The sequence below is a fragment of the Scyliorhinus canicula genome, chromosome 21, assembly GCF_902713615.1.
Source record: "Scyliorhinus canicula chromosome 21, sScyCan1.1, whole genome shotgun sequence".
NCBI classification, from domain to species: domain Eukaryota; kingdom Metazoa; phylum Chordata; class Chondrichthyes; order Carcharhiniformes; family Scyliorhinidae; genus Scyliorhinus; species Scyliorhinus canicula.
Genome location: NC_052166.1, coordinates 4,800,039 through 4,823,366, shown reverse-complemented (window position 1 = coordinate 4,823,366; position 23,328 = coordinate 4,800,039). Strand labels below are relative to the sequence as shown.

The following is a 23,328-nucleotide window of genomic DNA, read 5'->3' as shown; positions in this document are numbered from 1 at the left end:
AGAGACAGAGACAGAGAAAGACAGAGAGAGTAAAGCAGAAACTGAGAGTGTGAGTGAGAGAGGGAGACCGAGAGAGGAAAAGAGATAGGGAGGACACCCCTGGGTTATGTTATAGGGTCAGTGACACGGAGTCTGCATGTTCTCCCCGTGTCTGCGTGGGTTTCCTCCGTGTGCTCCGGTTTCCTCCCACAGTCCAAAGACGTGCAGGTTGGGTGGATTGACCATGATAAATTGCCCTTAGTGTCCAAAAAAGGATAGGTGGGTTTACGGGATAGGGTGGAGGCCAAGGGCCGGTGTAGGCCCGATGGGCCGAATGGCCTCCTTCTGCACTGTAAAATCTATGATTCTATGAGAGACAGATAAAGTGAGAGAGACAGTGAAGAAATAAAAGGAGAATAGTCAATTTGAAATAAACGCAGAAAGTCTCTGCAGAGACAGAGTCAACCTTCCGGGGTGGTGTGAACCTTCTTCAGAGAGAGCGAAAGAGGTGGTCAGAGAGTGAGAGGGGTGAGAGACAGAGAGAGAAACATGGAAACAGAGAGAGACAGAGACCAAAGGACAGAGTGGCAAATAGAGAGAGGGGGCGGTGTTGAAGTGCGATTGTAAAGGCAGCACGGTAGCATTGTGGATAGCACAATGGCTTCACAGCTCCAGGGTCCCAGGTTCGATTCCGGCTTGGGTCACTGTCTGTGCGGAGTCTGCACATCCTCCCCGTGTGTGCGTGGGTTTCCTCCGGGTGCTCCGGTTTCCTCCCACAGTCCAAAGATGTGCAGGTTAGGTGGATTGGCCATGATAAATTACCCTTAGTGTCCAAAATTGCCCTTAGTGTTGGGTGGGGTTACTGGGTTATTGGGATAGGGGAGGTGTTGAATTTGGGTAGTGTGCTCTTTCCAAGAGCCGGTGCAGACTCGATGGGCCGAATGGCCTCCTTCTGCACTGTAAATTCTATAAGATAAATGAGAACCTGAAAGAGATAGAGAGAGAGCAAAAGAGTGAGGCGCAGAAAAGGAGATCGAGGCAGAGAGATAGAGGGTGGGAGAGAGATAAACAGAGACAGAGAGACAAAGAGAGAAGGAGAGGTGAAAATGGAGAGAGAGAGTGAGACGGCGAAAAGAGAGCGAGAGAGAGACAGACAGAGAGAGAGAGACAGGGATGGAGAGACAGAGAGAGAGACAGTGAGAAAGAGCGACAAAGACAGAAAGAGACACACAGAGCGTGACAGAGAGAGACAGGGATAGAGAGAGGGAGTCAGAGAGAAAGCGAGGGAAAGGGCAGCAAGGTAGTGCAGTGGTTAGCACTGCTGCCTCACGGCGCCAATGTCCAGGTTCGATCCCGACTCTGGGTCACTGTCCGTTGTGGAGTTTGCACATTCTCCCCGTGTCTGCATGGGTTTCGCCCCCACAACCCAATGATGTGCAGGGTAGGTGGATTGGCCTCTTAATTGGGAAAAATAGATTGGGTACTCTAAATTTATATTAAAAAAGCGAAAGCGAGAGAGAGACAGCGAGTCAGAGAGAGAGGCAAAGGCAGAGAGAGACGGAATGACAGCGAGAGTGAGGGACAGAGACAAAAACAGGGAGTGACAGGGGGCGGGATTCTCCCCTACCCGGCGGGGCGGGGGGTCCCGGCGTAGCGGAGTGGCGCCAACCACTCTGACGTCGGGCCTCCCCGAAGGTGCGGAATTTAGGGGCCAAGCCCTCACATTGAGGGGCTAGGCCCACGCCGGAGTGGTTGACACCACACCGACTGGCGCCCAAACCGGCCCCCAAGGCCTTTGACGCCCGGCACCGGGGCTGGCCGAAAGGCCTTCACCGGTTCGCGCATGCTGCCGCTGACGTCACCACCGGCGCATGCGCGCTGGGGGGATTCTCTTCCGCCTCCGCCATGGTGGAGGCCGTGGCGGCGGCGGAAGAAAAAAAGAGTGCCCCCCACGGCACTGGCCCGCCGGCCGATCGGTGGGCCCCGATCGCGGGCCTGGCCACGGTGGCTGGCGCCGCCGATCCCGCCGCCACCAGAGGTGGTTCGAACCACGGCGGCGGGACTTCGGCCCATCGCGGGCCGGAGAATCGCCGCAGGGGGCTCGCCGATCGGCGGGGCGTGATTCCCGCCCTCCCCCGCCAATTCCCGGGTGGCGGAGAATTTCTGCCACGGCGGGGGCGGGATTTTCGCCGGCCCCGGGCGATTCTCCGACCCTGAGGGGGGTCGGAGAATTTCGCCCCAGAAGAGAGAGAGAGACAGAGAGACAATAGTTGGTGCCATACCAAAGTCTGAACAGCGATGATGAGAGTGGGAATTGGAAAATTGTCTTGCAGGTCAGGTTGCCCCGGGTTTTGAGGAGGAGGACAGACGAGTTGTTTTACTTTGGAGAAAGAAGCCTCCAGAATAGCTTGTGTGGGTGATCATTAACATGTTGCAGCAGTGTGATTAGTATTCAGAGAGTGTGAGAGGGTTGTTACCCTGCAGTGTTCCAGCGCTCTCTATCAGATCAGGCTGGCAGAGTGGGGAATCACAGACTCTAACTGGAACCGCGCTGGGATAGACAGACAGAGAGACTGTGAGAGAGATAAACAGAGAGAGATAGAGAGAGGTAGAGAGATAGAGAGAGGTAGAGATATAGAAAGACAGAGAGAGATAGAGAGAGGTAGAGATATAGAGAGAGAGGTAGAGATATAGAAAGACAGAGAGAGATAGAGAGAGGTAGAGATATAGAAAGACAGAGAGATATAGAAAGACAGAGAGAGATAGAGAGAGGTAGAGATATAGAAAGACAGAGAGAGATAGAGAGAGGTAGAGATATAGAAAGACAGAGAGATATAGAAAGACAGAGAGAGATAGAGAGAGGTAGAGATATAGAAAGACAGAGAGAGATAGAGAGAGGTAGAGATATAGAGAGAGAGGTAGAGATATAGAAAGACAGAGAGAGATAGAGAGAGGTAGAGATATAGAAAGACAGAGAGATATAGAAAGACAGAGAGAGATAGAGAGAGGTAGAGATATAGAAAGACAGAGAGAGATAGAGAGAGGTAGAGATATAGAAAGACAGAGAGATATAGAAAGACAGAGAGAGATAGAGAGAGGTAGAGATATAGAAAGACAGAGAGAGATAGAGAGAGGTAGAGATATAGAGAGAGAGGTAGAGATATAGAAAGACAGAGAGAGATAGAGAGAGGTAGAGATATAGAGAGAGAGGTAGAGATATAGAAAGACAGAGAGAGATAGAGAGAGGTAGAGGTATAGAGAGAGGTAGAGACATAGAAAGACAGAGAGAGATGGAGAGAGGTAGAGATATAGAGAGAGGTAGAGATATAGAAAGACAGAGAGATAGACAGAGAGAGATAGAGAGAGGTAGAGATATATAGAGAGAGGTAGAGATATAGAAAGACAGAGAGAGATAGAGAGAGGTAGAGATATAGAGAGAGGTAGAGATATAGAAAGACAGAGAGGGATAGAGAGGAGTAGAGATATACAGAGAGCACGGTAGCACAGTGGTTAGCACTGTTGCTTCACAGCACCAGGGTCCCAGGTTCGATTCCCGGCTTGGGTCACTGTCTGTGCGGAGTCTGCACGTCCTCCCCGTGTCTGCGTGGGTTTCCTCCGGGTGCTCCGGTTTCCTCCCACAAGTCCCGAAAGACGTGCTTGTTACGTGAATTGGACATTCTGAATTCTCCCTCAGTGTACCCGAACAGGCGATGGAATAAGGCGACTGGGGGATTTTCACTGTAACTTCATTGCAGCGTTAATGTAAGCCTACTTGTGACAATAAAGATTATTATTAGAGAGGTAGAGAGGGGTAGAAATATAGAGAGGCACAGAAAGATAGAGAGACAGAGACTGGGAGAGATAAAGAGAGAGAGAGAGGGGGATGGATATGTAGAGACAGAACGGTGGAGATAGAGATAGTGAGAGCGAATGAAAGTCAGTGACAGAGCGAGACAGATCGGAACAGAGAGAGGAGCGATAAAGAGAGTGAGATATAGAGTGAGGGGGACAGAGAATGAGAGAGCAAAAGAGAGAGAGATATAGAGAGACACATGGAGAGAGCGAGGGAGACAGAGCGAGAGACAGAGAGAAAGACAGAGGGAGTGAGAGAAACAGGGAGAGTTGGAGAAGGAGAGACAGAGCCAGAGAGACAGAGGGAGATAGAGAGAGGTAGAGATATAGAGAGAGGGAGGGAGAGAGACAGTGAGAGAGAGAGAGACAGAGTCAGAGAGACAGAGACAGGGAGGGAGAGAGACAGGGAGGGAGAGAGAGACAGGGAGGAAGAGAGAGAGAGAGACAGAGAGAGAGAGACAGAGGGAGAGAGGTAGGGAGGGAGAGAGAGACAGAGTCAGAGAGACAGAGACAGGGAGGGAGAAAGAGACAGGGAGGAAGAGAGAGAGGGAGGTAGAGAGAGAGACAGAGAGAGAGGGAGAGAGGTAGGGAGGGAGGAGAGAGAGAGAGACAGAGAGAGAGAGAGAGAGAGACACACAGAGTGAGAGAGACAGAGAGAGAGAGAGACGGAATGGGGGGGGGAATGGGAACAGGAGGAGGCCATTCAGCCCCTCTCAAGCCTGTCCTGCATTCAATGAGATCCTGTCCGATCTGTGACCTGATTTCCCCCCCCAACCCCTCCCCCATATCCTTTAATACCTTTGGATAACAAAAATCTCTCAATCTGACAGATTTAGAATTAATTGACCCGGCATCGATTGCAGGATGCGAATTCCAGCCTTTTGTAAGGGGGCAACGAAAGGAGACCACCACGCGGGTTGTGGAGAAAAACAAACGTATTTATTTAACGTGTTAACGATTATGTACAGCTCCTGTATTTCCCTACTGGGTCTTCTCTGGTTGGTGCCTGACTGGCCGACTCTATTTATACACGTGAACCATATGAAGACCCCCCCACCGTATCGGGGGAGCCCGTATTCTGCCGGCTCCACGGGGGTCGTGGGTCAACCCTGCCCCTTGAGCCCTCGTGCGGGTTACAACAGCCTCTACCCGCCCTTCGCCTGGCGCTCAATCCTACCCAGTGTTGGCACCGTACGGTAGTCCAAGTGGGCTTGTGTGGGCCTTCGCCATTCAGTTTTTTCTATGTAAACCGTCACGCTGCCGTAACCACCAACCCCCCTCCCTCCCCTCCCCCCGCCCCCCCCCTCTATTAAAAGCTGCCTCTTCTGCCCGCCTTTCCCTCTGCAGGGGCGCCTTCTCTGAAGTCATGTTGGCCGAAGACCGCCAATCGAAAGGGCTGGTGGCGGTGAAGTGCATCGTCAAGGACATCCTGCAGGGCAGAGAGGCCGTGCTGGAGAATGAGATTGCCCTGTTGCGCATGTGAGTGGAGCGGGTGGTGGAGAGAGGGGGCCGGGGGGTAGGGGGGGGGGGGGGGAAGGGGGCGGACGTACAAACCTACGAAGCAGGAGCAGAAGTAGGCCATTCGGCCCATTGGTTCTGGCTCCGCGTCACGGCCCGGTCGGTTTGCGTTTCAAATTCCACATTCCCCGTTTACTCCCCTCCCCCGATAACCTTCGATTCCCTCGCCCGACAAGAACCTGTTATCTCCACCTTAAAGATATTCAGTGACCCCCCCCCCCAACCCAGCCGCCTGCCTCCACCGCCTTCCAAAGGTGCAGAACTCTCTGAGAGAAAGCAGGTTCTCCCCATCCCTATCCTAAACCCCCTCCCAATTTGAAAACAGATCCCTCCCCCTCCCCACCAGATTTGTGCCCACTCACTCAATCTTGTATATCCGGCTGTCGCCTCCTTATGTCTTCTTCGCAACATACGGTCCCACCCACCTTGGTGCCTTCTGCTGACTTAGTGACCGTCCCTTCGCTCCCCTCATCTAAGTCATCGATGTAAATTTTAAAAAGTTGAGGCCCCAGCCCCCCCCCCAAGCGGGGCTCCCCTCATTATATCCCACCAATCAGAAAATGACCCATTCTGTATTCTGTCAATCAGCCAATCTTCTATCCAGGCTAATATGTTACCCCCTAAACCATGAGCGTTTATTTTCCATGATAATGCTGGGGTAAGCCAAGAGTGGGAAACTGCGGTCAAGTATCTGTCATCTTCGGAGAGAGAAGAAATGCCCATTCATGGATGAGCCACATCCAGCTATCAGGATGTGGGTCAGCGGGAGTGAGACCTTGATCGCTTGAGAACAAAAGACTTGCATTTTTATAATCCCTCAGCGGCCCAGACCTTGAAATAGCGGTCTTTCTAGGGCCATTTTACGTGACAGTTGAAAGTTCTTTTTTTTTTTTTAAATTTAGATTACCCAATTATTTTTTCCAATTAAGGGGCAATTTAGCGTGGCCAATCCACCTACTCTGCACATTTTTGGGTTGTGGGGGCGAAACCCACGCAGACACGGGGAGAATGTGCAAACTCCACACGGACAGTGACCCAGAGCCGGGATCGAACCTGGGACCTCAGCGCCGTGAGGCGGTTATGCTAACCACTAGGCCACCGTGCTGCCCTGTGACAGTTGAAAGTTGACCACATTAGGGTTAGGGTTACTGCCCACCCTAATGCCTATCCATGCGGCCTAACCATAACGCCTAGCCCTAAAGCCTAACCGCAAGGCCTAATCCTAATGCTATTCATGCGGCCTAACCATAATGCCTAGCCCTAAAGCCTAACCGTAAGGCCTAATCCTAATGCTATCCATGCGGCCTAACCATAATGCCTAGCCCTAAAGCCTAACCGCAAGGCCTAATCCTAATGCCTATCCACGCGGCCTAACCATAATGCCTAGCCCTAAAGCCTAACCGCAAGGCCCAATCCTAATGCCTATCCATGCGGCCTAACCATAATGCCTATCCCTAAAGCCTAACCGCAAGGCCTAATCCTAATGCTATTCATGCGGCCTAACCATAATGCCTAGCCCTAAAGCCTAACCGCAAGGCCTAATCCTAATGCTATTCATGCGGCCTAACCATAATGCCTAGCCCTAAAGCCTAACCGTAAGGCCTAATCCTAATGCTATCCATGCGGCCTAACCATAATGACTAGCCCTAAAGCCTAACCGTAAGGCCTAATCCTAATGCTATCCATGAGGCCTAAACATAATGCTCCCCCACAAACCCCCAACTGCCATCCCCTAAACCCCACCGCCACATACATATAACCTGTCAAGCGCCAACCCAAAATAAAGGACACTCAGGAACAATGGGCGGGATTCTCCAATAATGGGGCTATGTCCCCACGCCTGCGAGAAAACGGGCGCCAATCTCCGGTCTTTTTTCTAGAAAGTCCGGGGTGGTTCTCCATCTTTAAGGGGTCTAGCGGGCCCCCGGAGTGCTCCACGCAGCTCCGGCTGCCGACATGGGGCCCTGCACCTCCAGCCGTGGCTCTGCGCGTGCGCGCGGTGGCCGCCTGGGCGCTGGCCCCGTACGACATGGCGGACCCACGCAACGGGCCGGCGCCTAAGAAGTAGGCTCCCCCCCCCCCTCCCCCCCGCCCCCGCCAGATCATACGCTGGGTGGAACCATACGTGTACCACGCTGTCCGGCGGGAACTCTGCCGGTCGTCCCCGGAGAATCGCCGCGGGGCCTCTTTCAATGGCCCCCGGCCGGCGCTGCGTCGACTGCGCGACTGGTACTGGTTCTCCGCTCGCCGGAGAATCGCGGGAAGGCATCGCGGTTCCGACGCCCCATTCTCCGCCCCCGCGCCGGGCGCGATTCCAGCACGCCGGCTCTGACAATCCCGGGCGATATTATTTTGGAAATGTTTTTTATTGAGTTTTCATATTTTATATCCAACAAATTACAAATTATTAGAAAAAAAACACGCAAAAAATTAACATGTATATTTACAGGTAAGCATCTTCATAATAACAACTGTGGCCGCCCCCTTTAGCCGGCATACATTCCCCAATATGGCCGAGGCACATGTTTATAGGCATTTATTTACTGTTTGGTTTTGGGCCTCAGCTAGCCATCAGACTGTCGCTTGCCGCTTTGTCCTTCCTTTTTTTTTGAATAATTTTTATTCAAGCTTTCACAACAAAGAAAAACAGTAACCCGTCCCCTCCAATACAAAAACAATAAATTAACAAGAAAAAGAAATAAGCATAAAACCATGAGAACAAACCCCCATAACGAACCCGTAGCCCTACCCCAATTCCCGTCCATTTTCCCCTGATTCTTGGCCACCCGACTATTCTTCCTCTTGTTCGTTGGCCACAAACAGGTCCCGGAACAATTGCGTGAATGGCTCCCACGTTCTGTGGAAGCCGTCGTCCGACCCTCGGATGGCGAATTTGATTTTCTCCATTTGGAGAGATTCCGAGAGGTCGGACAGCCAGTCTGCAGCTCTGGGCGGTGCTGCTGACCGCCAGCCAAACGGGATTCTACGGCGGGCGATCAGGGAGGCAAAGGCAAGGGCGTCCGCCCTCCTCCCCAGGAGTAGATCTAGCTGGTCTGAAACCCCGAAGACCGCCACTATCGGGCATGGCTCCACCCTCACCCCCACCACTTTGGACATGGCCTCGAAGAAGGCTGTCCAGTACTCCACAAGTCTGGGGAAAGACCAGAACATGTGGGCGCGGTTGGCCGGGCCTCTCTGGCACCGTTTCCGGCCAATATTATTGAGTGTAGGAGACAAAACGAAGGAATTAAATCCAGGAACAACAGGCCCAAGGACGGGAGGGCAAAAAGTCAACTGCAGGAAATGTTGAAAGCATGAAATTCTACGTGGGCAAGAGTCTTGAGCCAATAAAAAAGCAGAACCAGTAATCCCAATCTCTAACCCTAACCATAATCCTAATCTCTAACGCTAACCATAATCCCAAAATCTAACCCTAACCGTAATCCCAATCTCTAACCCTAACCGTAATCCCAATCTCTACCCCTAACCGTAATCCCAATCTCTAACCCTAACCATAACCCCAATCTCTAACCCTAACCGTAATCCCAATCTCTAACGCTAACCATAACCCCAATCTCTAACGCTAACCGTAATCCCAATCTCTAACGCTAACCGTAATCCCAATCTCTAACCCTAACCATAATCCCAATCTCTAACCCTAACCGTAACCCCAATCTCTAACGCTAACCGTAATCCCAATCTCTAACCCTAACCGTAATCCCAATATGTAACCCTAACCATAACCCCAATCTCTAACCCTAACCGTAATCCCAATCTCTAACCCTAACCGTAATCCCAATCTCTAACCCTAACCGTAACCCCAATCTCTAACCCTAACCGTAAATCGAATGTATAACCTGAACCCTCACACAAACCATCAGATAGGACCGTACTTTCGAACGACAGGATGGGAGTAATCATCAATTCCATGGCTCTGCTGGGAAGGAGGGTGAAGGAGGAGATGTGAGCAGTGAACTAGGAGGAGCGGTGGGGGGTGGGGATGGTGGGTGAGTGGTAGAAATCACCAAGGGTGTGAGATCGCTTGGGTAGGGAAGCCACAAAGTTGTCTTGGTGATGAGATGATGATGGCTCTTGAATAGACAGGGAAATTGAAGGTTTTGAAAAGCAGGTGGGATTCAGATCAAAGGGTTTGGGGCAGGGTGCAGGTGGGGCCACCGTAGTTTTTCTAATAATGCTCCTGTGAATGAGTGTCGAGCAGCGATGTTGGTAGAAGGATGAATAGTGGGCCCCGTGTGTTGGTATGAATGGGAGCACTGCCATTGGTGCAGAGCACTGGTTTCCCATTGGCTCTGGCTGATCATGTGCCTCTCAGCTGATTGGCTGGGACTAGTCATGTGACTGCTCACCAATTGGTCGAGAGGCTAGTAGACCCCGCCTCCGAGGTGGGGTATAAGTACCCAGAGTTCCCGGCGGTCGGCCTTACACTGTAGTCGACCACCGGGCTAACATCTAGCTGATTGAAGCCTAAATTTGGACCTTCATTGTGTCTCGCGTCCAATTGATGGTACATCACCCCGGAACCTGGGGAGGAACATCCCCATCGCTCTCACTTGCACAAGGTCGTCTTCCGATAGTGGCCGTGAGTCTGGTGCATCCGCATGAGACGGCAGACATGGCATCGAGTTCAATGTTCCATCCGAAAAAAACTACTCCGACAGTGCGGCGCTCCCTCAGCACTGACTCTCCCACAGTGCGGCGCTCCCTCAGTACTGACCCTCCGACAGTGCGCCGCTCCCTCAGCACTGACCCTCTGACAGTGCGGCGCTCCCTCAGCACTGACCCTCTGACAGTGCGGCGCTCCCTCAGCACTGACCCTCCCACAGTGCAGCGCTCCCTCAGCACTGACCCTCCCACAGTATGGCGCTCCCTCAGCACTGACCCTCCGACAGTGCGACACTCCATCAACACTGACCCTCCGACAGTGCAACGCTCCCTCAGTACAGACCCTCTGACAGTGCAGTGCTCCCTTAGCACTGACCCTCCGACAGTGCGGCCCTCCCTCAGAACTGACCCTCTGACAGTGCGGTGCTCCCTCAGCACTGACCGTCCAACAGTGCGGTGCTCCCTCAGCACTAACCCTCCAACAGTGCAGCACCCCCTCAGTACTGACCCTCTGACAGTGCAGTGCTCCCTCAGCATTGACCCTCCGACAATGCAGTGCTCCCTAAGCACTGACCCTCTGACAGCACGCTGTTCCCTCGGCACTGACCCTCCGACAGTGCGGCACTCCCTTAGCACTGACTGTCCGACAGTGCGACGATCCCTCAACACGGACCCTCCGACAGTGCGGAGCTCCCTCAGCACTGACCCTCCGACAGTGCGGCACTCCCTCAGCACTGACCCTCCGACAGTGCGGCACTCCCTCAACACGGACCCTCCGACAGTGCGGCGCTCTCTCAGCACTGACCCTCCGACAGTGCGGCGTTCTCTCAGCACTGACCCTCCGACAGTGCGGTGCTCCCTCAGCACTGACCCTCTGTCAATGTCGCACCAGGTTGGGCAGAGGGGGTGGGGCACGGTAGCTGTGGGGTGGGAAGTGTTGGGGAGTGTTAAATATGGGGCTCAAGATTCTGGAGTCGCCCAAACCCAGGATCGTGTGGCTCCCCCGGAGCAGATAGAGATTGATCGAATGCCGACCACTATTGAGTCCAATTCCCTTTGAGAAGGGTTTCTGTTGTGGGCGATACAATAATGGTGCCAAGGATTTTCTCATCGGTGTTTCTTGTGAAGAATGAATTGAAGATTAAAAATAGAGATTCAAGGCTGTCGGGATTAAATAGAGTGAACATGATAAGAATTCCAGTCAGGTATGACATTGGCAGTTGTCATGGTTACCGAGTAAATAATTTATTTAATAAAAAGTACTTGAAAGCTTTCAGGAGCCTCTGGCTTGGATTTTCCCGACCCAAATTCTGTAACCCCTTTCGTGCCGAGTTAATGTTTTTTATTTTTCGCACTTTTGCCAACCTGACATTGCCAAACTCCCAGCGAGTTGGCCTTGTGAATGCCTGGCGAAAAGCGAGTAGGCCTCATGAACACCTGGCAACCGTTGAATTGGCCTCATGAACATCTGGGAACATGCGAATAGGCCTCATGAACACCTGGCGACCGGCAAGTAGGCCTCATGAATGCCTGGCGACCGACGAGTAGGCCTCATGAATGCATGGCGAAAAGCGAGTAGGCCTCATGAATGCCTGGCGAAAAGCGAGTACGCCTCATGAACACCTGGCAACCGTTGAATTGGCCTCATGAACATCTGGGAACATGCGAATAGGCCTCATGAACACCTGGTGACCGGCGAGTAGGCCTCATGAACGCCTGGCGACCGGCGAGTAGGCCTCATGAATGCGTGGCGACCGGCAAGTAGCTTGACGTTGCCAAGTGTGGTGGCCCGAGACAGACCACTCTCGGCTTCCAATAGTTGACAAAGGGGTTTATTGATTAAAGGCATGAGGCCTCCACAGGCCCAGCTGGTTGAGTGGATTCGGGAGCCATCGGCTTCTTCTGGGCAGGAACATTTACAGGAGGGAGCCAACCCCAGTTGCTCCAAATTGGGGGGTTATCACTGCATGCCAACCCCCCCCCCCACCCCCCACATGACTCTCAAGTGGTTGACGTGCTCTTTGACAGTCCTTCCACTAACATTGTCTACATGGGACACTGCGTCCGGCCAAGCAAGGCGGCTCCGAGATCAAATTACAAACCAAAACTGTCTCCCCTTCCACCCACCCACCGGAGCGACAGTTGCTCCTTTGCGGCGCAGTCGTTGACATCTCTGGGAGGCCCCAACCCCACCAAGTTAGGGAACACGAGATCCTAAATGGATCCTGAGGCGACGGATCGTGAGCTGTTCAGCAGCTATGGCCACCCCCCCCCCCCCCCCCCCCCCCCCGTGGCGGTGTGGTGGGGGTCGAATTGGGCGGCAACAAAACAATTGGCCAACCGTTGGCACAGCGGTCTGTCAGACTGCTTCCGCGTTGCATTCTTGAAGGTCTGGTTCTCTCGGCCAAACCGTTAAGACGCGGGGCGGTGTACGCAGAGGCGAACCTAAACGTTTGGGGCCCCACTTTCTCCCTCTTTGCAGGGCTCTCACATCGTCATCCCACCCCCTTGCCCCCCCCCCCCACTGGTGACATTGTGACCCCCACCCAAATGACATCAAGTCCCACCCCAATGATGCCAAGCCCCGCCCCAAATGACACCAAGCCCCGCCCCAAATGACACCAAGCCCCGCCCCAAATGACACCAAGCCCCGCCCCAAATGACGCCAACCGTTGCCCCAATGACGTCAAGCCCCGCCTCAATGATGTCAATGCCCCCCCTGACCCCGCCCACCCTCAGCTCTGCAATGACACCCGCCAAAACCCCAAAATCTCTGCTCAACTACTTTAGTGCGCTTTGACTTACGAGAACAAGTCTGTAATTGATTCATCGAAACCCAAGCCTACCTGTTGTCAGCACGGCAATAGGGATGGCCAATATTGCGAGCTGTGTGTCTCCAGGCGGGTAAACATGAACTGGCCGGGGCTCCAACGTCTCAGTGCTTCACTCCAGTAAAAAAAACTCCTCTTTGAACTGATCCGCGCACAGTGGCTAGCACTGCTGCCTTTCAGTGCCAGGGACCCGGGTTCAATTCCGACCCCAGCTGTCTGTGTGGAGTCTGCACGTTCTCCCCGTGTCTGCGTGGGTTTCCTCCGGCTGCTCCGGTTTCCTCCCACAGTCCAGAGATGTGCAGGTTAGGTGGGGGGGCCGGGGGAATGGGTCTAGGTAGGGTGCTCTTTCAGAGGGTCGGTGCAGACTCAATGGGCCGAACGGCCTTCTTTTATGAAAGTCACCAAAACTCTGGTGGATGTTATTGTTGAGGATGAATGTGCAGTCTGGGCACTGATCAATATATCAAAACTTTTAAAGCTTCGTCCCCTTAACTCATCATCAACTCTCTGTGCCCCGATGTGCCTCTTCATACTGACTGATCTGTCTTGATATCAATGGCCTCCTCACTGCCCACACCTCTTGCTCCAGTGGCCTCGAGTTTTCAACATCAACATGTGCTCTGGGCTGGCTGCTGGTGGCTTTATCTGGCTTACCCCGGCCTGGAACCTGTTCTTTGTTTTGATAGTTGCCCGTCCACCTTCCTCAGTCCTGGCCTGGACGGCCATTGACCAGCGCCGCCTCCTGGCCAGCGCTGAAGGCTTCGCAGGCTCCCACACCCCGATGTTAGGTTGGCGACCTCGCTTTTGCACCACTCTAGGAGATCCGTGTCTGAGCAGCTCCAATCTCCACCACCTCCCAACGTCTGGCACAGTGCTTCCCCTCTCTAAAGGGGGCCCGGCGTTAACAATCAGGGCCCGACGTTGTTCTGTATCGCCTGCCGACAGGCTCAAGGAATGAGAATGGGCCTATCAGCAAATTCAGAGCTTGCAGGCTCTGATTGGTACCTCCACAACACAGCCTCCTCTCAATGAGCCCCCCCTTCCCCCATTGGCTGGAGCCCCACTCCAGGGGACCGTGAAGAGCGAACATTTAACGCAAGGCATCCACCGTGGACGCCAGGCTCGTGGTCCCCATCTCTTAGACCGATAATCACTTGGAGTGGGAGCCCACCGAAACTAGAAACATCTGACCTATGAAAGGGCTCGCTTGGCCAACGTGGGCCTGGGTCCACGGGCGACCCGCTCAGTCCCCGAGGATGGAGAGTGGCCAATGGCAGAAGGGAAGAAGGCATTCAGCATGCCGGGTTTTATTGGTCAGAATACTGAATACAGGAGTTGGGACAAGTTGTTGAAGTTGTACAAATCATTGGTAAGACCATACATGGAATACCGTGTTCAGTTCTGGTCACCCTATTATAGGAAGGATATAGGGCAGCACGGTGGCCTAGTGGTTAGCACAACTGCCTCACGGCGCTGAGGTCCCAGGTTCGATCCCGGCTCTGGGTCACTGTCCGTGTGGAGTTTGCACATTCTCCCCGTGTCTGCGTGGGTTTCGCCCCCACAACCCTAAAATGTGCAGAGTAGGTGGATTGGCCAAGCTAAATTGCCCCTTAATTGGAAAAAATAATTGGGTAATCTAAATTAAAAAGAAAAAAAAATTATAGGAAGGATATTGTTAAACTAGAAAGAGTGCAGAAGAGATTTACGAGGATGTTACCGGGACTTGATGGTCTGAGTTATAAGGAGAGGCTGGATAGGCTGGGACTTTGTTCCTCGAGTATAGGAGGCTTAGGGGTGATCTTATAGAGGTCTGCAAAACAATGAGGAGCATTGATAAGGTAGATAGTCAACATCTTTTCCCAAAGGTAGAGGAATCTAGAACTAGAGGGCATAGGTTAAAGGTGAGAGGGGAGAGAGACAAAAGAGACCAGAGGGGATATTTCTTCACACAGAGGGTGGTGAGTATCTGGAACGAGCTGCCAGAGGCAGTGGTAGAGGCGGGTATGATTTTGTCCTTTAAAAAGCAGTTACATGGGCAGGGTGGGTATAGAGGGATATGGGCCAAATGCGGGCAAGCAGGACTAGCTTAGTGATAGAAACTGGGCGGCATTAGCTCAACCTCACAAGGTTGGTGGAGCAGATGGAGAAGGAGTTCAAGAGGTGGGATATGTTACCGCTGTCGCTGGCGGGGAGGGTGCAGTCAGTCAAGATGACGGTGCTCCCGAGGTTTTTGTTCCTGTTCCAGTGCCTCCCCATCCTTATCCCGAAGGCCTTTTTTAGGAGAGTTAACAGGAGTATTACGGGATTTGTATGGGCGCATGGGACTCCGAGGGTGAGAAGGGTGTTCTTGGAGCGGGACAGGGATAGGGGGGGGCTGGCGCTGCCCAACCTCTGTGGGTACTATTGGGCTGCCAACGCAGCGATGGTGCGTAAGTGGGTAATGGACGGGGCAGCATGGAAGAGGATGGAGATGGCGTCCTGTGTGGGCACGAGCCTGGAGGCGCTGGTAACGGCGCCGCTGCCGCTCCCTCCAACGAGGTATACCACGAGCCCGGTGGTGGTGGCTACCCTCAAAATTTGGGGGCAATGGAGACGGCATAGGGGGGAGGTGGGGGGCTCAATGGAGTCCCCAATACGGGGGAACCACCAGTTTGTTCCAGGGAGCATCGATGGCGGATTCCGGGGCTGGCACAGGGTAGGTATTAGGAGGTTGAGGGACCTGTTTGTGGATGGGAGGTTCGGAGCCTGGGTGAGTTAGAGGGGAAGTTTGGGCTCCCCCGGGGAACATGTTTAGGTACATGCAGGTTAGGGCGTTTGCCAGTCGGCAGGTGGAGGGGTTCCCTCTGCTGCCCCCACGTGGGGTACGGGACAGGGTGCTCTCGGGGGTGTGGGTTGGAGGAGGGAGGATTTCGGACATATACCAGGTGATGCAGGAGGTAGACGAGGCCTCGGTGGAGGAACTGAAGGGTAAATGGGAAGAGGAGCTGGGTGAGGAGATTGAGGAGGGGATGTGGGCGGATGCCCTGGAGAGAGTGAATTCCTCCTCTTCCTGTGCGAGGCTTAGCCTCATACAGTTCAAGGTGCTGCATAGGGCCCACATGACTGGGACAAGGATGAGTAGGTTTTTCGGGGGCGAAGGCAGGTGTGCTAGGTGCTCGGGGAGCCCAGCGAATCACGCCCTATGTTTTGGGCATGCCCAGCGCTGGGGGAGCTTTGGAAGAGGGTAGCAAGGACGGTGTCGAGGGTGGTGGGATCCAGGGTCAAACCAGGCTGGGGACTCGCGATATTTGGGGTTGGGGTGGAGCCGGGAGTGCAGGAGGCGAAAGAGGCCGGTGTTCTAGCCTTTGCGTCCCTAGTAGCCCAGCGGAGGATCTTGCTTCAATGGAAGGATGCGAGGCCCCCAAGCGTGGAGGCCTGAATCAATGATATGGCGGGGTTCATCAAATTGGAGAAGGTGAAATTTGCCCTGAGGGGATCAGTACAAGGGGTTCTTTAGGCGGTGGCAGCCTTTCCTGGACTTCCTGGCGGAACGGTAGGGAAATAGGCCGACAGCAGCAGCAACCCAGGGCGGAGGGGGGGGGGGGGGGGGGGGGGGGGGTTTGTTTCGGTGGGAGGGAGAATTGTGTACATGGGTTTGTTGGATGTGGCGGGTGTTATCTCTTTCCCTTTTGTTGTTTGCTTTTTTTTCTTTTAGTAGTTGCTTTTGTAGTTGGGTGGTTGTTCTTTGGTTTTTATCATGGTTGTTTTGTTAATATTGTTCTGTTGTTTATATTTTGTGAAAACCTTAATAAAAATTATTTTAAAAAAAGAAAGTGGGCGGCATTGACAAGGTGGGTCGAAGGGCCTGGTTCCATGCTGTAAACATCTATGACTGCTGTACTTGGCAAGGGTAGCACAATTCTTCAATGGCTTCTATCTATGCCTGGCCAGAGGTAGCTGCGTGCCAGCGTCCTCATATTCGTCTGCCCTGGGTTGTCTCCTCCAGAAGCTTCTTCTGGATATTAAGGATCCCACAAACCAGTCGGTCACGCAACATGTCACTGAGTGCGGTCCCGAACTCGCGGTACTCAGCGAGCTGATGAAGCCTGGCTGTGAAGGCTGAGATAGACTCTTCGTGCTCCCTCACTGCAGAGTTACACTTATAATGTTGGAGGATAATCGAGGTGCCTTGCGTTGAAACGGTAATTTCACTACCTGGTGAAAGGTGCCTCTGGGGACGTGGGGCCTGTAAACTGTTAGAGGTATGACGGTAAGGGCAGCACGGTGGCTCAGTGGGTTAGCACGGTTGCCTCACGGCGCCGAGGTCCCAGGTTCGATCCCGGCTCTGGGTCACTGTCCATATGGAATTTGCCCATTCTCCCCGTGTCTGCGTGGGCTTTGCTTCCCACAAACCAAAAGATGTGCAGAGTAGGTGGATTGGCCAGGCTAAATTGCCCCTTGATTGGAAAAAATGAATTGGATACTCAAATTTTTTTTTTAAAGTATCACGGTAGCACAGTGGTTAGCACAGTTGCTTCACAGCTCCAGGGTCCCAGGTTCAATTCCGGGCTTGGGTCACTGTCTGTGCGGAGTCTGCACGTTCTCCCCGTGTCTGCGTGGGTTTCCTCCGGGTGCTCCGGTTTCCTCCCACAGTCCAAAGATGCGCGGGTTAGGTAGATTGGCCGTGAACAATTGCCCCTTAGTGTCCAATAAAAGGTTGTGGGGTTGCGAGGGTAGGCTGGAGGTGTGGGCTTAGGTAAGGTGTTCTTTCCAAGGGCCGGTGCAGACTCAATGGGCTGAATGGCCTCCTTCTGCGCTGTAAGTTCTCCGATTCTATGATCACGATCTCGTTCGCGGTAGACAGAAACAGCCATGTACTGAACTGCCTCCGATCCTCAACCCCTGTTTACCAATGATAGGCATTTCCACGCTTCAATGATTTCCGACTCTCGTTGGTCCTTCTTTCCTTTTCCAACTGCTCCTTCCTCCCCCTGCCTCCAATCACAAAGTACAGCAGGCTGTGGTCAAACTTTTATCCTCGTCGCCAATGTGGTGGTTCGAGACGCACACTGGAGGCTTCCAGTTGTTAACGAAGGGGTTTATTAATGAAAGGTAAGGTTAGTAACAGGCACAGAGCACAATATAACAGGTCTGGTCACTCTGGCTCCGGGGTTCACTCTGCCCCGGGTCCCGCTCCCAGCGCCCCACGAAACTCCCCATTGGCTGGTCACGGGGTCCTCCAAGCCCGCCCCCTTAAAGGGGTCATGCTGCCACACCTGGCAACCGGTGGGTTTCCTGATGTTGCCTGGCAACTGGCGGGTAGGCCTGAGCGTACCAAATGACTGCCGAATAGACCTCGCACTGCCTGATGGGCAACGTGCAGGCCGCAGGCTTCCTGGTGACAGGTGAGTAGGCCTGATGACGATGCCAAATGGCTGGCTAGTAAGTGTCACGGATGCCTGGTGGCCGGCGAGTTGGCTTCATGAATGCCTGGTGGGTAAGCCTCAGGTTGCTGGCGTCCATCGAGTAGGCCTGAATTTGCCTGGCAGCCTGCGTTAGGCTTCATGCTTCCTTGCTGATCAATGAATATAGGTCTGATGTTGCCCGGCAACCGGTGAACAGGCCTCATGGTGAATACCTGATGTTGCCTGGGGATGGATGGATGGATGAATGAATGGATGGACGGACCCGCTACCCGGCCTACTCTCAGTGTTGTGGAAATGTTTCCTTTTTCAGGATCAAACATGAGAATATCGTCTCTCTTCAAAAGGTGTACGAAAGCCCCAGCCACCTGTACCTCATCATGGAACTGTAAGTAATCCAGCGACATGTCGACAGCGACATATAAGGCTCTGGTTAGGCCCCATTTGGAGTACTGTGTCCAGTTTTGGGCCCCACATCACAGGAAGGACATACTGGCACAGGAGCGTGTCCAGCGGAGATTCACACGGATGATCCCTGGAATGGCGGGTCTAACATATGAGGAACGGCTGAGGATCCTGGGATTGTATTCATTGGAGTTTAGAAGGTTAAGGGGAGACCTAACAGAAACTTACAAGATAATACATGGCTTAGAAAGGGTGGACGCAAAGAAACTGTTTCCGTTAGGCGAGGAGACGAGGACCCGTGGGCACAGCCTTAGAATTAGAGGGGGTAAATTCAGAACAGAAATACGGAGACATTTCTTCAGCCAGAGAGTGGTGGGCCTGTGGAATTCATTGCCGCAGAGTGCAGTGGAGGCCGGGACGCTAAATGGCTTCAAGGCAGAGATAGATAAATTCTTGATGTCGCGAGGAATTAAGGGCTACGGGGAGAATGCTGGTAGGTGGAGTTGAAATGCCTATCAGCCATGATTGAATGGCGGAGTGGACTCGATGGGCCGAATGGCCTTACTTCCACTCCTATGTCTTATGGTCTTATGTGTGATCTACAGGACAAGGACAAAGGTAGAATGAGAGAAAAGGGGAGAGAGCGGGGAGGTGGGTGGGGGGTGGGGGGGGGGGGGGAGGAGAAACAGAGAGAGAAAGTTGAGGAGAGAGAACAAGAGGAGGGACAGAGACAGAGAGAGAGAGGGAAAAAGAGACAGGGGGAACAAGAGAGAGCAAGACTGAGAAACAGGGAGACAGAGTGAGAGAGAGAGAGGGAGGGAGAAAGAAAGAGGGACAAACAGCAAAACTGAGAGAGCGAACGAGAGAGCGAGGATAGAGGGAGAGCACTGACTTGAGAGAGGGATGTTAACATGTACTAGATCAGGGGTGGGCAAACTTTTCCGTGCAAGGGCCACATTCAGAAATTCACAATTTTAAAGGGCCGCATAGTATATTAAGTAAAATAATTAATATTTTAAATAGCCAAAATAAAAGGTATTTAAAGAAAAAAAAGCACATTTATTTGAAAAACAAAGTAACTCAGTAAGTAACAGAACAATGTCAATGAGAATGATGCATCTGACTGCAGTCATTTACCAGTTTGTTGAAATCAGGTGTCAAGTTGCTTGTGCTGATCCTTAACACTGACAGAAGCACAGCCTGGCCGAGTCAACGATAAAAACGCGCGTAGTGGGGTGGATGAGTGGGGCTGCCTTATTGGTCGGTTTAGTTGGGTGTGCGACCAATAGGAGTCCAGGTTACAAACAATAAGCCTTATTATTGTTTGTAACCTGGACTCCTATTGGTCGCACACCCAACTAAACCGACCAATGAGACAGCCCCACTCATCCACCCCATTACGCGCGTTTTTATGCGGCCCGCCAATGAGGTGCCCGGAATCATAACCGGCATTTTTGAAAAGCCGCCGGGGAAAAGCCGCTGAAGTAAATGCGCTGATTGAATAAGCGCATTTACTTCAGCGGCTTTTCCCCGGCGGCTTTTCAAAAATGCCGGTTATGATTCCGGGCACCTCTGGGCCACATAAAAACCTTTGTCGGGCCGCATGCGGCCCGCGGACCGTAGTTTGCCCACCCCTGTACTAGATGCTGTGGTATGAAGAGGCAAGAGTTCAGCTCCTTTTTCACCAACGCACCTTTAATGGTTCAAACTCACTCTGCACAGAACTCTACAGATCATCACAAGCTCCAGAGTCCACCTGAAGCCCCTTTACATATCAGTGTCAATCATTGAACACTTAACAGAAATGAGACAATCATTGAACACTTAACATAAATGAGGCAACTAATTGCAATGTCTCTTACCCCATTACTTAACAAGGGAAAGACATAGGAAGAGTCCGATAGAGCGATGGAGAGAGAGACACAAAGAGAGAGAGTGACAGAGAGAAAGACAGAGCCATACTGAGAAAGAGATAGAGAGACAGAAACAGGGAGGGACAGAGAGAGAGAGACAGGGAGTGAGAGACATACAAGAGGCAGACAGAGACAAAGCGAGAGTCAGAGAGACTAAGAGAGAGAGGTTGAGAGTGAGGGACAGGCAGAGACAGACTGACAGACAAAGGTTTGGATTTTCATCAAGGGGGCAGGAATGTCAAGTTGGGAAACCTTCCGGTCCGGCAAACCCATCCTCTTTCGAAAGCACCGCCTCCCATTGAGCCACGCTGTTGGACGATATGGGGACAGGAGGAGTCAACCTGGCATCTCTAGAGAGAGGCTGGATGCACCGACGAGGCAGGCTGATTCTGAGGCTTGTAGGCCGCTGTGCTGCCTCCTTTTACTAGGATATCAGCCCAGTGTTAACGGTGAATGTCAGGCCCTCAAACCCACGCCTCTTAACACCCCCTCTCTGCTCATGCCCCCATTAACCCCTTCACACCCCATTGTACCCCCCGTGTCCACTTTGCACCCCTCATATTCCTTGTCTGCCCCCATGATCCAGCTTGCCCCTCTCAATTTAAACACACTTACTACTAAAACATCTCTCATTCAAAAAACCCACTCAGAAACAATAAATCCACTCAAGTAATCGATCAGGTGTAAAGGCAAACACACAATTATTCAGAATCCACATCGAAGACACATAATCTGTTAATTACCCATTTAAACTGTCAATCATAGTGTGAACACAGCACTTTTTAAAAGTAAAAAAAACAACAAATGAAAATTGCTTAGTGTCATGAGTAGGCTTCAAAGGAAGTTACTGTGAAAAGCCGCTAGTTGCCACATTCCGCCGCCTGTTCAGGGAGGCTGGTACGGGAATTGAACCCACGCTGCTGGCCTGCCTTGGTCTGCTTTCAAAGCCAGCTCTTTATCCCAGTGCTAAACCAGCCCCTGGGTAATCGGGGCTATAAATAACCCATTCCAGCTGGTGGACAATGGGGCCAATTGAGACTGCAAGAAAAGACAACTTTTTCTCCTAAGTTACACCAGGTGGCCTGTCAAACAATACATCCCAGGAGCAGGTGTCTGTGACTTCTTTCTCTGAAGGCGTGCTGGAGAGAGGTTTTTGTGAGCATTTAAATCACTTCAGATCATGATGTGCATAGTCCCCAGGCACCCTTTTCTTCAGTCTTGAATGCATAATAGTACTTCTCCCAGTGTGAAAAATACTCTACGGCATCTGAACACTTGTACGCAGCTGATCACCTCTACTTTGCAGGACAAAGCCTTCACATCAATCACAGCAACAAAGATCTATCTAACTTACAATTCAACTTTTGAAACTGCAAGAGCATTTTTTTTCTGTCAATGAAATAATTTCTGGAGCAGGGGGTCAGTGCTTATTTTTGGTTCCCTCTCTTGAAATAAGTGCTCTGCCACTAATACCCATATCCATCCCCACACCATCCCCCTCCACCATAGCTCACGACTCCTCAAAGGCGCCATGAACCATAAATGCTGACCTGGAGCTACAATGCTGTGTCTTGACAGCTGAGCCCATTATGAATGCTTGATTGGATTTTGAAGCTCCAGAAACACTCAGCTGAGTGGGGAAGCGGAGGGATTGTGGGGGGGGGGGGGGGGGGGGAGGGGAGGTGTTGGGGAGGGAGATACTGTGTCCACAGTTTGATTGACAGTTCTTAAGAGGTTATTGAAGAATTATCTGCCGTAGATGTTTGTTACAGATTTTGAATGAGCATTCATTTCAAAACTATGTACGTATAGAAAGAGAGAGAGAGAGGTGGAGGGGGACAAGGTCAGTCTGAAGCTATACTGCTCAATGTGAGTGCATATCTTAGGGTTGCTACTTATTCACAGGGTCTCGGGCGGCGAGCTGTTTAATCGCATCATTGAACGTGGGTTTTACACAGAGAGAGATGCCAGCAAGCTGATCCAGCAGGTCCTAGACGCTGTCAATTACCTTCACCAGCTGGGCATCGTCCACAGGGACCTCAAGGTAGGCACTCCGGAATGGCGCGAGGGGGAGGGACTACTCGATGGGTAAGGGTCGTCAAGCAGCCTTCAAGCAGGGTGGGAGCGATCCGGCACCTCTCCAGTCGGGCGTCAGTGTGGAGCCTCCCGCAGCTACAACAAGTGAGGTTTTAACCATCTCCCCTTGACATTCTCCGACATTTGCCACCACTCAATCCCCCACTATCAACATCCCAGGGCAGCACGGTGGCGCAGCGGGTTAGCCCTGCTGCCTCACGGCGCCGAGGTCCCAGGTTCGATCCCGGCTCTGGGTCACTGTCCGTGTGGGGTTTGCACATTCTCCCTGTGTCTGCGTGGGTTTCACCCCCAAAAACCCAAGGATGTGCAGGGTAGGTGGATTGGCCACGCTAAATTGCCCCTTAATTGGAAAAAATTAATTGGATAATCTAAATTTTAAAAAAACATCCTAAGGGGGGGGGGGGGTTGACCATTGATCAGAAACTGAACTGGACCCAGCCGTATAAATACTGTGGCTACCAGAGCAGGTCATAGGCTGGGAATCCTGCGGAGAATAACTCACCTCCTGACCCCCTCCCAAAGCCTGTCCACCATCTACAAAGGCACAAGTCAGGAGTGTGATGGACTCTCCCACTCGCCTGGATGAGCGCGGCTCCAACAACACTCGAGAAGCTCGACACCATCCAGGACAATACAGCTCCCCGCCCCCCTCCCCCCCGGCTCAATCGACACGCTAACCCCCACCTTCAACACCCACTCCCTCCACCC

At 52.5% G+C, this 23,328-nt stretch overlaps 1 protein-coding gene across 4 annotated transcripts in view; it reads left to right on the top strand.

The window, feature by feature from the left end:
- Window positions 1-23,328, top strand: part of LOC119955745 (calcium/calmodulin-dependent protein kinase type 1-like) — a 47,006-nt gene that overhangs the window by 6,916 nt on the left and 16,762 nt on the right. For 3 of the 4 annotated variants that reach the window (XM_038782260.1, XM_038782261.1, XM_038782263.1), the window contains exons 3-5: window positions 5,179-5,310; window positions 18,519-18,593; window positions 22,429-22,567. In XM_038782260.1, coding sequence (XP_038638188.1) covers window positions 5,179-5,310; window positions 18,519-18,593; window positions 22,429-22,567 — 346 coding nt within the window. The remainder of the gene's footprint in view (window positions 1-5,178; window positions 5,311-18,518; window positions 18,594-22,428; window positions 22,568-23,328) is intronic. The other variant, XM_038782262.1, reaches the window with a different exon arrangement.